We start from the raw sequence: 14,442 nt of genomic DNA on the forward strand, positions 1-14,442 counted from the left end.
TTCATCACTTTGAATATTTCTTGCCACTCCCTCCTGGCCTGCAAAGTTTCTGTTGAGAAATCAGCTGACAGTCGTATGGGTATTCCCTTATAGGTAACTGAGTTTCTTTCTCTTGCTGTTTTTAAGATTCTCTCTTTATCTTTTGCTCTTGGCATTTTAATTATGATGTGTCTTGGTGTGGTCCTCTTTGGATTCCTTTTTTGGGGGGGTTCTCTGCGCACCCTGGACTTGTAAGTCTATTTCTTTCACCAGGTAGGGGAAGTTTTCTGTCATTATTTCTTCAAATAGGTTTTCAATATCTTGCTCTCTCTCATCTTCTGGCACCCCTATAATTCGGATGTTGGTATGCTTGAAGCTGTCCCAGAGGCTCCTTACACTATCTTCGTATTTTCGGATTCTTTTTTCATTTTGCTTTTCCAGTTGGGTGATTTTTGCTTCTTCGCATTTCGAATCTTTGACTTGATTCTTGCGCTCCTCTGGTCTGCTGTTGGGAGTCTGTATAATATTCTTTATTTCAGTCAGTGTATGCTTAATTTCTAGTTGGTTCTTTATCACAACATCAAGGGTCTCATTAGATTTCTTGAGGATCTCACTATATTTATCAGCGGTCTCACCAGTCTTTTTGAGGGCCTTACTAAGTTTATCGGCGGCTTCTAGACAGTTCTTGAGAGACCTTAAAAGTGTGGTTTTGAACTCTATATCCTCCATTTCTGTCAGTTGTGTCCTGTTTCTTTGTCTCCGCATTTTTTATGCTTTCTTGGTGCACCCCCTTGTGGTCTTTGTGAGCAGTCTTGTTGTAGTTAAGCCTTGATTGTTGTAGGTAATACTGGGGGGGATTTGACATCCAGGCCAACTGGCTGTGAGAATCAGTTGTGTCTGCAGTGGGAGAACTTCTGTCCTCTAGGGAGGTGCTAATCTAGCCTTTGCCTAAAGCTATCCTGCAAATGCCTCTGTGCAGGGCTTGGGCAGGGCGGGTCCCAGGGGATCAACAGGGTGGGTGGAGCGAGCAGTTATGGCTGCTCTCAGTCCCGTCTCCAGAGGCTCTGCCTCTCAGAGTCCCAGCAACCGCTGCAAACATCAGAGAGAAAGCTGTCCTCGAGTTCCGACCGATGCCCGACAGTCCCGCTTCTCCTGTTTGAGTCTGGGTCCCCAGAGACTCGCCCGGAACTGGATCTCAGAGCATGAGACTCCCTCTGGATTGAAACAGACAACCGTGCCCTCAGCCACCAGCCCACTCCGCATGCACCTCCGCACCTTTGTATTTTCTGCACTGTGCCTCCTTTGAGTCTCAGTGTGCTTTTCTCTTTCCTTCTAGTTGTAGAATTTCCCCTCAGCCAGCCTTCCTGTGGTTCTGGGTGATGTCCGTTCCGTCTTTTAGTTGTATTTTTGAAGTGGTTGTGGGAGGCAGCAATCTCCGGTGTTTACCTATGCCGCCATCTTGGTTTCTCTCATGAATCTCTTTTTGAAGGCATAAAAAGCCACTGAGGCTAAAGCATACCCCAGAAATGGCAGGGGATCAAACCCATAACTGGGAATTAAACATGTGGCAATGTGTTCTCATTCTGCAACATTTCCCTGGCCCCTCTAATCCCAAAACCTTTTCACCAATGACTCCCTTGTCCCTCTGGTCACTAGTGGTGTCTTTCAGAGGCAGGCTTTTACACTGTTCTCAGAATTTCCACATGGCCTTAAGTTCTAGTTATTCACAGTCATAGTTGGCTTGATAACTCTCCTTTTATTTGCTGCCCTCAGTTCATGGGCTCAATGCCTTGTGTCCATGCTGGCATTTCTTGCACCTACCAAATAAACTTGTAGCCCAACTTGTTTCTGAGAGTACTTCTCGGGGCACCCAGCTAAAAGGGGCTAAGTGAATCGACCTGGTTTAGTCATGCAAAGGCGGGAGTCCTGGCCTATGGGCTCGGTGGCTGAGCCTTCCCTGCAATGCTGGGCATGCCTCTGGTCTCTTATCCTGTATTTTAAAGATGCAGTTCTGTATTTTGCTGGCTCTGCTGCTGGTTTCATGGCATGGGCCCTGCCTGCCCATCATGCTCCTGCGAGTGAGGGTGCATTGCTGACTGCAGCCTGCTGCCCAGGGAGTTCCCATTTCTCCAGGGAAGACCTTGGATCATCGGAAAGAGTTTTCCTCAGTGGGAGAGCAACATGAGCTCATTATCACCCTTCTGACACTACCCAGGAGCTGTTTTCCTCTGAGCCCAAGTAGATATTGCCTGGGTCTCACTCCAGGAAGACAATGTTAACTTTGGGAGGAAGTCACCAACTTGCTCAAGGTGCGGCCCTAACACATATCTCCAGCATGATGCTTGGGGAAGCAGTCTGTTTGAACTGGTCTGTTTCCTGGGTCTGGCAGGGAATAGAGATTTTGAGCTGATATGCCTGATTATAGTGATCCCGTTTATTCTTTAGATTTCTTCTGACTTAGAGCTAAAGCCTGCCTTTGGCTACCAGGGGTGCTCCGTGGCAATATGTTTTCATTCTGCAAAAGGGCTAAGCAGCAAATGCAGGGCAGAATTGAGGAGCTGGGCCTCAGAGCTGACCCAAGAGCCAAACTGGTGGGGCAGGCAGGGGTATGGCTCCCTCCCAAATCACTCAAGTCCTGTTCTGGCTGTCCTCCATCACTCCCATTTCCCTGGAGCCTGGCTTCTAAATATGGGTTGTGATTTAAGTCCTGCATCTGCTCTCTAACTTTGGTAAAAAGCTGTAGGCAGGAGCAAAATGATTTGTGGAAGGAATTTAAAAATAAATTTAAATTCACAAGTACACAATGTGATATTATTTCATATCCTGAAACAAAGGAAAAGTGGCCATCCAGAGGGAAAGCTGATCATGGTCCATGGTCAGCAGAACTGAACACCATATTCACTGCATGAATTGAATTCACTGCTGGTTACCAGAACTGTTTCATTCATACGTAATACCTCCTCCAGTGAAGTATAGAAGATAAAAGCTTAGGATTGGCACCAGGAATTTCTCTGTGTGTGTTTATCTATGGAAAGATGGGTTTTGTGTAACTTTATGTGCTCCAAGGCCAACAAGTGGGTTCACATGGGCCCTGTCATTACAATGAGCAAAGGTGTGGGAAGTTGTGTTTGCAATGGAACAATTATTACCTCTGTCTCCCCACCACTTTTTCATTTTGGTAGAATTTATGTCCCATTTTTATTATTTAACTGAGAATGAATCAAATAGTGATATTTCAGATGACAGAGTGAGCCAGGGGAGGGGAGTGGGTTGATAGGCAGTCAGAGAAGTGTGGAAGGGAGATCTTATCCAGGAGAGAATTTGGCTGTCTTCACGAATTATTACTCTGTGCAAACAACCAGTCAGTGGCCCCAGCTGTGGGCTGCACCTTGATTCTGTTGAATCAACTGTGAGTAAAAGATATGCTAGTCCTAATTTCCTATGACTCATTAAGAACACCTTACTGGGCGGGGTGTACAAGAGGCAGCCAATCAATGATTCTCTCTCATCATTGATACTTCCATCTCTCCTTCTCTCTCCTTTCCTCTCTGAAATCAATAAAATATATACTTTTAAAAAGAACAAAAAGAAAGCCCTATTGGGAAAGCTTTTTTTCTCAGCTGAATCTCTATCACAAGCACTTGGCCTCAGCTCATGGGCATAGCTTGAAGAGGTTACTTGGGTCACCGGACAGCTCTTTTTAGTTACGATTTTCTGGGGTTACATATTGGAAAATATGGGCCGATTTATCTTTACTGGTTCCAAACTGGCTGACAACTCTTACTGACTTCAAGCCCCTAAGTGAGTCCAACAAGCATTTAGGCAGCAGATACTGGAGTTGTGGGCACGAGTGGAGAAGGTTTCAGCCACAGTCTTGCCCCCTCAGGAGTTTAGACAGAGGCCTGCTTCAGCCAAAATCCAAATGACCCACATCATTTTTCACTGAACAATGATGAGGTCTTTTATTGCATTTATAAATGTCCCCAGAGGGCATTCTCAAATGGGTTCAGCTAATAAACATGAGAACTAATAATTATCTTGTTTCAGATTGCTGGCATGTGTAACTGCTGTGAGGGGTCAAGAGTATCCAGTTTGATCAACATTTCTCCAGCATCCTGCCACTTGTGATTACAGAATTGGGGTGCAGGTTGGGGTCAGGGAGTTAAAGGAATGAACTGTGCTTGTGTAAGCCCTTCCATTTTGGGGTTGCTTTCTGAAATTTGGTACTGCTAGGTGAGTGCGTTTGGTAGGTTTGGGTGATGCAATCCTAGTAGTTCCATCTTGGGTCACTCTTCCAGTGACTTTTCCTTTCAGGAGTGCTGGGACTGACCCAGGTCTTAGAGGTGGCAGCATCCCCCAGGAGTTGTTCTGTGAACTAATCCAGGCTTCAGGTGTCCAGTGGGACTGTAGTCATGCTGTTTTCCCTTCCCCTTGGGCTGCCACTCCTAGTTCCTCCGTCCTTTCTCAGCTAGCCAGCAAGATGAAGAAAGCCATGTGTCTGGATGTGAGAGGCACACCTGTAGGGTAAGCCTTGCATGGTGCCCCTTTTTGACGGTGATCCTTGAGACAGTTCCCACGTAGAAATGGAATGAACACCAGCACCATAGGCTGCATTGCCCAGAGTGAAAAGGGGCAGCTGGATGTCATGTATGACTTAAGAGGCACTGGGAAGTTTACCTTTCCTCCGAAAACACTCCTCTAACTAGTACATTAGTTAAAATTCCATAAATAAAGCTTTATTTCCTTTAACATAAGCTGTTATTGGGAAATATCCCAGGTTTGGTCAATACAGTAAGTCTAACCATTCATTCTCTATACAAATGAGTTTATTTGTTAGGTTAGGGTTATTGAAATATAATCTACATACAGCAACATGTGCTTTTTAGGTGCACAGGACTGAGTTTTGACCAATGTTTTCAATCATGAAACCACTTTCATAATCAAGATGTAGATTATTTCCATCACCCTCAAAATTCCCTTGTGCCTCTTGGAGCCCCCCATCCCAACCCCTGGCAGCCACTGCCCTGGTTTCTGCCCCTTTTGCCTTTTTCAGAGGGTCATGCACATGGAATTGTATGGAAGTAACCTTTCATGACTGGTTCCTTTTACTCAGCCCAATGTTTTGGGGTGTCCCTGTGTCACTGAGCTCAGTGGCCATGCCTTTGTTTTACTGAGTAGCCATTCATAGTGTGAGGTCCCCTTTACTTGTTTGTCCCCCCAGGAGGGGAGAGAGCTACTGTGCTGCACTGACTGCCTGCCTGGCCCCCACTTCATACTTCTACCTTCTGTGACCCCGCATCCTCTCACTGCGGTCTGCGTGTCCAGGGAGGACCAGTAAGAGGGAAAGAGCTCGCAAAGGAAAGGGAGCAAGAGCATGAACATCATCTTGACTGACACACTGTGCCGGGCGTGACCCAGCATGACAGTGAGGAGGTGACCAGTGACAGAACCTAAGATAGATGTGAGCAAAGCAGGACCTGATGGGAAGGATTTCCCTGAAAAGGAGAGGAACCAGGGCAGCTCCAGGTGTCCCATAGCAGAATCTGATGGACCATTTTATTGGGCACCAGAAAAAAGTCAACTCAACTCATGCTTGGTCCTAGAATCTGTCTGTCCTAGGTTCAGAGTCTTGGGGAAGAGAAGGCCTGCCTAGCCAGCCTGGGGCTAAGGAAGTCAACGTGCAGAATGACATACACAGGGAGAGGTGGCTCCTCCTCAAGAAGTCGGGGTGCTGGGACAAGGAGAAGGGATGGCAGATACAAATGTTCACTCCTCCAGAAAAATATAAGCTCCCCCAAAGGAAGGTGGCTCTACCTGCAAGGTCATGTAACCCTTACCATTTACGCTTTCCTTAGGCCTGAGACTGTATCTGGAATGCACTTTATTAAATAGAAATTTCACTATTTGGGGTGGTGTTTGTAGGGCTATTCTCTAGTTTCCAGATATGCCCTCCTTTAGTGACCCACATTTACTTTATTTTAGTATTTAATGTTAGTATTTTCATGTTACATTTGTAGACACACACATGCACACATTCATTTCCTTGGCTTGAGTCCCTTGGTGCTAATTACATTTTTAGGTTGTATTGACTCTACTACCCTGAGACTTGCCTTGGTATTATTGGACTTTGTTCATAAATAAACAGACGAGGGTGTAATCTGGGCCTCTTATCCCAGGGTTTGAGCACTGGCCTGGGAGCCATCATTGGAGTTAGGGAAGTGTCCTGGATGTCTGGCTTATGATGAAGCCCTATTGAAAACAATCCGACCTCTCTCAGCCTCAATTTCCTGACAATGAAATAAGCATGTATTTTACACCTAATTCTGTAAGCTAGGATTTTGTACAAAATGTAAGTTGTCAAGAGCATACTGGGGGAAAATGTTATTTGAAAGTACATGTTATGATCCTTTAGAATGACACGTTGCATATGTTCATTGCACCCTAATGGTTTCAAATATGTTTTGTGGTGTCCATGAATATTTTATTTATATTGAATAATGAAATCTGTCCCTGAAATACACATTTGATTACAAGTTGACTGAATTTAGGGGAAAGAAAAAGCATCCATTTGCATGAGTTCCATGGCTGTGCTCTGTGAACAGAGATGTGTGACCATGTTCTATCTCAAGCCCCTAGTCGCAGTGTGGCATAGAGAGGTGACCTGCTTCCTGAGTCACCCAGGAAGAGAGCCAGAACCAGAATTTAGGCTCCAGTATGTTGGGGTTTTTACTTGGAGTTCTTTCTTGAATGGACCACTTCCATGATTTAGAGTATTACCAGACCTTTACCTACAGTGAGAATAGCTGGCCAAAGGTGGCAAAGAATTTCTGCCTTTTCCATTAATGGTTAGAAGTTGGTGATCAGAAAAAACAAATACATGTCAGGGATGTTGAATATGTATATTATTTTGGGCTTCAAACAGATGTGATAAAAAAGCTCAGTTATGGCAAGTTTTCTAAGTTAAACTTTTCCTGAAAAGAGCAGCAAAGAGGGTCCAGCAGTGGCAAGGGAAATGTTGTATTATATTAATGTTTATATTTGGCTGTAGCTCACCAACAATGAAAGTTAATGCAGTTCTCTCTTCCAGTCTGTGTATAAGTTGGCAAATGACAGGAACAACATTTGCTTCTAATCACGCATCCATCTTAATAATGCCAAACAGATACAGTGCAGAAATGATTGCACAACAACCAGCATTTTTTTTTTTTTACATCAGAATCTTTATTAATTTGAAAGAGGACCTCGAATCCGGGGTAAGTTACATTTTTATGTTTTAGATCATGATTTTAGAAGACAGTTATTAGGCCCATTTGCTGACAACATTAAGAATTAACAAATTATGTTGTTAAAGCATAAAAGTTTAATGGCTTCATTAGATAACTATAAAGTCTGTTACTTAAGAGAGAAATACTGTGGTGTTTGAAATCAGGAAATATTTACTGAAGGACTCTTTGGGGTCCAATTTCTAGAACCAAGGCAAAGCTCACCTATTATGATCTAAATAATTAAAAAAATAATAAAACAGAGGAGCAATATCTTTGTATGTTTGATGCCAACAAAGTTCCTTAAAATCTAAGAAAGTTGTCAGCCATGTGGGTGCTTTGAGTTGGCATTTTTAAAAGATAAAAATGAAAGTCAAATTATTATAAGAAGTTTTAGTCTCTTTTCAATGTGGGAAAAGGGGGCATTTTTGTTTTGAGTCTGGCGTGGGAAAACAGGAGCCATGGGAGTCAGGGAGTGCCTACTTCTTAGTGCGTGTCACCAGAGAGCAGGGGCTGCTGAGTCTTACCCAGTCCTCTAGCAGACCCGTCCTTTCAGTACAGACTTCTTCCTGCTGTCCTTGGAAGGGTAGGCTGTGCTCTGAGAAGTGGTGCTCAATTCCACTGTGGGAGCACGAGCACTGCCTAATGCACTGAGGCTGAAAGGTCTAAGACACCCCACATGCAGCTCTCTCAGATGAGGGGCAGACATGGCCTCTTCTAGAAAAGGACAATTATGGAAGAAGCGGGGAGGGAAAAAGTTCTTACCAGTTTGGTAAATCTGCCTACCATTGTAATAAAAGTGAATTGAGACAATTATCTGAATAACTGAACTAAAGTCTCACCAAAATATGTTTTGGTCTGAATTATCCAACTAATTGTTTTTTAGTGCAAAGAATTATGAACTGGGAGTTGGGATCTTGGTTTCCACCTGGGGTGTCACAAAGGAATGTTTAAGCTCCTCTATGAGACCAGGGTCTATCCAAGAGTCAGTGAATTGACTTTGTATTTTGTATGTAAACACACATTCCCTGAGGCAGGAAAATGTCAAGTTTGTGAAGTTGTGCACTAGTGGAAGCAGAGTGGGCATAGGTAATTCTCCTCAGGCATGCTTCCAGCCCAGGGTCAACCCTGGGAAGAAGCCCCTACAGTGACCCATCTTTATTGGCTGAGGATAAGACTCTCTGATCTCTCTCCTCCCTCTCTCTTCTCTCTCTCTCTCTCTTTCTCCCTTGCTTCCTTCCTTTCTTAAGGATCTGGCTCCAAACCTTAATTAGGTTGGTTATCCAGATGCTAAGGGACTGGAAGTAAGCCAGGCAGAGGGTGAAGTTGTCACTGACCTGGCTCACTCATGGGCAGCAGAGCTGGGGCCCACAACCAGGGCGCATCCACCACCCAGCTTCCACGTTTATAGAAATTGGCTTCTATGCTAGAAAGGGGCGTTAGGCTGATCAGAATGCTGTGTGTTGCTAACCAGAGAAGTGTTCAGCTCCCAAAGGCAGCGACCTTGACCCCTGGTGGTGGGAAAGGTCTACAGGGTCTGGAGTAGGTCCCAGACACTGAAGTGATGGCTCACCTGGGCGGCGTCGCGCGCTTGCCCAGTTCTCTTCTCCCACTTGTTCAACGTGGCCAGGAAGGGTCTTCTAGGCCGCTAGGGAGTGAGGGAAAACGGGACTGTCAAGCGCCAATGCGGGAGCTAGAAATGGGGTTCTCAACCCACACCCCTGGCTCCAGGCAAGCCTTAACAAGGGCGTTTGCCAAACTAAGAGACCCTTCCCTCAACTCCGCAGTTCTGCGACCCCCGCTGCCGCAGCTTGGGAGGGGCGAGCTGCGGCGAGGAGCCCGTGGGCTGTGGGCAGGGCGGGCTGTGTGAGGGGCTGGGCTGGGCTGGGAGAGGGGCAGGCCCTGTCCTTGGCCCACCCGCCTGACGCGCGGAGCCCCGAGTGTGCTCTGGCGCCACCAAGGAATCCAGTTGCCTGGGCGGGTGCCAGAAGGAAAGGTCGTGGCGGGGTCGCATCGCCTGGCTGCGGCGGGGGCCCGGTCCTGCAAGAGTGACCGAACCTCATCGCTGAAAGCCCGGGTCTCGGTCGCGGTGTGCGGAAAGGGTGCGTCGCTGGAACTCAAAGCACGCCTGCTCCTTTCTGCTTCTCCTGAAGAAAACCGGGGCTCGCGCGGCTCCCTCGGATCTGGGCCCTCTCCGCCCAGCAGGTAGAGGCCGAAACTGCTGGGGCCAGGGGTGTGAAGGCGGGTGGGGAGGCGTGGACAGAGCCGGGAGCCTCTTCGTCCCCACCCCACGTGATTGTCATTTGGGTCGTGGGGGCAGGAACTTGGTCAGGGAGCACCAAACAGGGGCGCAAAGGTCACGCGACCCCGACACTCTCTAGAAAACCTTACAGTACCCGAGGGTCAGAAGCTGAGAAGGGGACCGCAGTCCAGCTGGCTCAGGCTCTGGAGTAATCTTTAGGAAGGAAGGAGTTTTTTCAAGGGAGGAGAGAACAGCTGTGATTTTAAAAACATCTTTTTTTTTTTTTTTTTGCATTGCTTTACAACACAAATTAGTGGTGATTTAAAGTCTCCATTTTCAGAGCTATCGTGTACACTGTAAAAATGAGAATCTTGGCTTTACAAAACTGGTATCAAAGGCAGCACCCTGCCTCTGGAGACAAGGCAGCAGTGGGAGGGAAAGGGTTGGTGGAATCAGAGATGGGAAGCAGCTGAAGTCGCTGACTCCCCACTCACCTTTAATCTTAAGAGTGTGTTTTCAAGAGAAAAGCAAAGAATTGATCATGAGTCCTGATCGTTTCAACCCAGTTAACTCATTGACTCTCCTCCTTCCCCCAGTCTGTTTCAGTTTTATTTTCAGGTCTAATTATTAGCCTTGTGGTAGCAAATCTCCACTTAAATGACTACCTTTTGTCATAATTCAACCCCATTATTATCACTCTTTATGATATTAAGTAGGTAGAAGGAAAATCAGTCAAACTTGTTAACTAGACTTAGGGATGGGCTTTCCCCTCCCATTCCTGCCAAAAGATAGCATCCTCAAATACCCCCCTCCCCCCCCACACACACCTCACAATATGTTGTTTACAAACTATCCTCTTGGATGAGATGAGATCTGCCCAAGAACATCAAGTGGGGCCTGCATTTCCAGTCTCTGAATTTCTGTGTTTGTATTACTCTTTAGAACATTGCAATCTATAACTTGTGAGAATCCCACTGCCTTTGAATTTATTGAGAAACGGATGTTCACACTTTTATGGTACTTCCTCTGGTCAAATCTCCCATTTTTAATATGGGAAACTGTCCCTACCCCATCTGAAGTGGCACTTTCTCTTCAGATCACCAGGGAAGAGGCCTGGAAGCCCCACATCTACAGATGCTCTCTTTATACAAAAGGGGAGACTAAAAAAAATACTACTAATGGGTTCACACCCAAATGGGCTTTTTGCATACTACAAAGGTAGGTTTTGTTTTGGAAACAAAACAAACAAAAAACATTGACATTCAAATTACTCTTAAAACTGCCCTAAGGAAATCTTGGGTGATTAAGATAATCACATGCCAAGAATGTTTCCAGCTTTTTGAGCCCCAATCAGGACCAATTTGCCTGAAAATGTCTGCTTGTCTATAAGCTTGTTGATAATGTCTGCCAGACGATTTTTGGGGCCCACACCTTATAATTTGTTCCATAATTCTTAGGAGAATTCTTACAGAGATCATTGGTTTTAAGTTTTAATAAATCTCACTGTTAGAAGTCCCATCCTGGAGATTTGTACAGCAATCTGTCAGGTAAGAAAGACTGCAGACTGCCTCTCCTTTTACTGAATCATTCAGGAAAATATTTTGACCCCCACAGGAAGTTTCTTCAGACTCAAACCTAAACCCACTTGGAAAGAGAGGGGATAAAAACTCTCCACCTCCAGCCCATCACCACAAAGTGCTAAAGTCAGTTGTGAGTTTTATTTAAAAATAAGCCCTATGCCTGGTTTTCATAAACTTTATACACGAATATGTACACAGATACAAATAAAATAATAAAAATAAAAATCACACTTGCTTTCACGTGGCAGTGGTCCTGGCACTCTACATACATAACATCAACTTTTGCTTTAAAGAAATTGCTTGGCCCAGGGAGACCACAGTGAGCGATCACCAAACCATTAATAAAGCTGTAGCTTGTTGCCTGCAACTTTCTTAATCCAGATTTTAAAAATATATAAATAATTTAATTATAAAACCCAACAATATACATGTTTTTAATCTTTTTGGCACAGTGAAGCATTGGTCAATAGCAGAGAAATGACTGAAGATTCAGACACCTCTCTCACATTCAGTCACATACGTACACATGGAACAGGGGCCCAATAAACCCCAAGCAGTAGTCATATCATTTATCTTACGGAATGGTTCCCTGATGTGCTTTTTTCTTTTTCTTTTGTTAGGAACAAATCAATGGAAGGTACAATGGAAATGGTAGGAATGAGGGAGTGCCTGGGCAATAAGAAGAGAGGAAGTCGGCGAAAGAAGAGAGACACAGGCTTGGTAAAGAAACTCAAACAACTATGAAATATTGCTTTGGTCCTCTGTAAAGTTATAAAAGAGGAAGGAAATATTCTGGACTAAGTTAAAACAGTTCTGTCAAAAACCCTTTAGCGGTAAGGCACGTTTGATGGAGAATTTTCTTTTAAAGCTCCTTTTCTCTGGACAGAAAGTGCAAAGCCCTGAACGTGCCATACCGGCGTCTCCTAGGGTGCCCACCCCCGGCGCGGGGCTCAGCCAGGCAGCTCAGGACAGGAGCGTCTCCACTTGGTAGGGCAGGTGCGCGCCCTGGCCTCGGGAGGAGGCCGCCTGCAGGGCCGTGGGCAGCCGCAGGGGGCAGTACAAGTGAGCGCCACCCCCGTCACCGCCAGCCGCAGGGCCTTGGAAGGGTTTGACCGGGGCGGACGAGGAGAAGGGCGCGAGCAGGAGGTGCGGCGCGGGCGGCTGCGCCTCGGATCCGCGCGCGCCCAGCAGCGCAGGCTCAGCCGCTCTGTACGCGCAGAGCGGCAGGAGGGCCCCGCCGGGCGCGCGGGGGAGGAGCGCGGGATATGCGGAGAGCGGCGGGCAGGGCGCAGCGCCCCACTGCAGCCGCACCCCGGGGGCCGTGTCCCCGTCGCGCCGGCCGCGGAAGGGCTTGCTGAGGATGCTGTCTATAGCGAAGGAGCTGGAGAATTTGCCCGTGGGGCTGGCGCGCCCCTCCTGGCGGGCGGAGGAGCGAGCGCAGGGCGAGCCCAGGGCGGCGGGCGCGGGCGCAGGAGCGGGCAGCAGGGCGGTGGTCTCCTCCGGCCGCAGCCCGGGTGCGGGGACCGGTGCCCGATGACTGAGGCGCTTGCGGCGGCGACGGAAGACACCGTCGGCGAAGGTGTACTCGCTGTTGGGGTTGAGCATCCAGTAGTTATCCTTGCCCCAAGGCCGCGAGGGGTCGCGCAGCACCTTGACGAAGCAGTCGTTGAGCGAAAGGTTGTGGCGCACCGAGTTGCGCCAGCCCGTGTAGCTGCCGCGGAAGAAGGGGAACTTGCCCATGAGGTACTCGTTGATCTCAGCCAGCGTCAGGCGCCCGCCCGCCGAGTCGCGGATGGCCATGGCTATGAGCGCGATATACGAGTACGGGGGCTTGGGCCGCCGCGTGTACGGCTTGCTTCGCCCGCCCTCACCGACCCCTGCGCTCTCGGCCCCGGGCCCTGCGGCGCCCTCCTCTGCGACCCCCGCCGCAACCGAGCCCTCCTCCTCGGCGGCAGTCGCACCTCTCGCATTCCGCTTACCGCCGCTTACCGCTGCTGGGCTGTTGGCGGCACAGTCCCCGTCCGACCCCAGGGAGTCGTCGCCGGCTGCGGACAGCGGAGAGGGCGCGTCGCTACCTCCTCTGCCCTCTAGGTCACTACCCGGCTTGATCTCGTGGGCCGCACGGGGGCTGAACACCTCCGACTCCATGCCCACGCACCCTGTCCTGGCTCGGCGCCGTGCTCTTTTCCTTTGCGCGGTCTTGGGAAGCTGGTGCGGGGGGCGGGGTGGCGACCTCAAGTCCAGGAGTCCTCGCCTTTCTCTCCCAGAGAGCTCTCCCTCCTCTTGTGAGAGACAGTCACTTTTCCGTAGAAGAGTCCAGTTCCACCGGAATGTTTCCTTGGAGGGGCTGTGCTTATTGGGTGAACTAAGAGGGGCGAAGACGGAGGAGTTGGGTAGGCGCTGTCTTCAGTTCGAGGATAAGAGACTTCAGGGTGAATGTGTGCAAGGGTGCGGCTTTAACTTCTGCTGCCCAGCCATAAGGGCCATGGGATTTCCTGCTGGAGGGAAGAAGCGTAGGCATCTGCTCTCTGACCCGGAGGGTTTCTTCACTGGACGTCGCAGGTCCCAGGCAGGCGTCCACGGGGCACGGAAATGCGTGCCACCCTTGGGGAGGGTCTGGTGTCTTCAGCCCTGAGCGCCCACGGAGACGAGTCCCTGAGGCTGTGGCTCCCGCAGCCGCCTTTCCGCCCTCGGCCTCCAGAGAAGCATCTCCACGCTGGCCCGCAGCCCCTACGTCTGGCCTCCACCTTCCGCTGGGCCCAATATAACCCTGCGGAGGCGGGGCCTGGGCACGGACGACAGAGGGTGGGGGAATGGGGTGGCTTAGGTGGCTGTGGCTCCCGGGCGGGCCGCACCAGGTTGAGGCTACGAGGCGGCGCAGCGTAAAAGTCGCTGCGCGCAGGTTGTTGTTTTGGGTCTGGCCAGCCCCGCCCTCTGCTTCCAGCCAATGGGAGCGTGCGCGGGGCTGGGAGTGTGCGAGTGTCTGTGACTGTGCGGGTGTCCGTGTGTGCCAGCCCCGCGGCCCGTGCTGGGTTCAGGTGGGAGCGCCCCGCCGCCCGGAGGGGTCTCTGTGCCCCGGAGCCCAAGGAAGCGATTTGGGCGAGAGGTCACAGGGGACGGGACGGGGGAGGGCCCTAGAAGGGCTGGGCCGAGTCAGCAGGGACTTGGCTCAGGCTTGTGGCCTTCCTAAAGGTGTACGTGGTATACGTTTGCGTCTCTTGGTGGTGAAAACAGTGCTTCTTTCTAAAGTAAATGCCTCATGCCCCTGAGGAGGTGCTGAACTTAGAGACCTCACTGGGCGCGCTTTGCAGTGACCTCTAACGGGAGCCACACGCTGTGCCCTGTCCTGTGATTTCATTTTGAGGACCATTTTTGTCTT

At 48.9% G+C, this 14,442-nt stretch overlaps 1 protein-coding gene across 1 annotated transcript; it reads right to left on the bottom strand.

The window, feature by feature from the left end:
* Positions 1-9,756: 9,756 nt before the first annotated feature.
* On the bottom strand, positions 9,757-13,933 carry FOXQ1 (forkhead box Q1). The gene has a single exon (XM_036350457.1). It carries the CDS (start codon positions 13,209-13,211, stop codon positions 12,027-12,029), a length of 1,185 nt encoding a protein of 394 aa, XP_036206350.1. The 5' UTR covers positions 13,212-13,933; the 3' UTR covers positions 9,757-12,026.
* Between the last annotated feature and the right edge of the window lie 509 nt (positions 13,934-14,442).

The sequence above is a fragment of the Myotis myotis genome, unplaced genomic scaffold, assembly GCF_014108235.1.
Source record: "Myotis myotis isolate mMyoMyo1 unplaced genomic scaffold, mMyoMyo1.p scaffold_m19_p_2, whole genome shotgun sequence".
Taxonomy (NCBI): Eukaryota; Metazoa; Chordata; class Mammalia; order Chiroptera; family Vespertilionidae; genus Myotis; species Myotis myotis.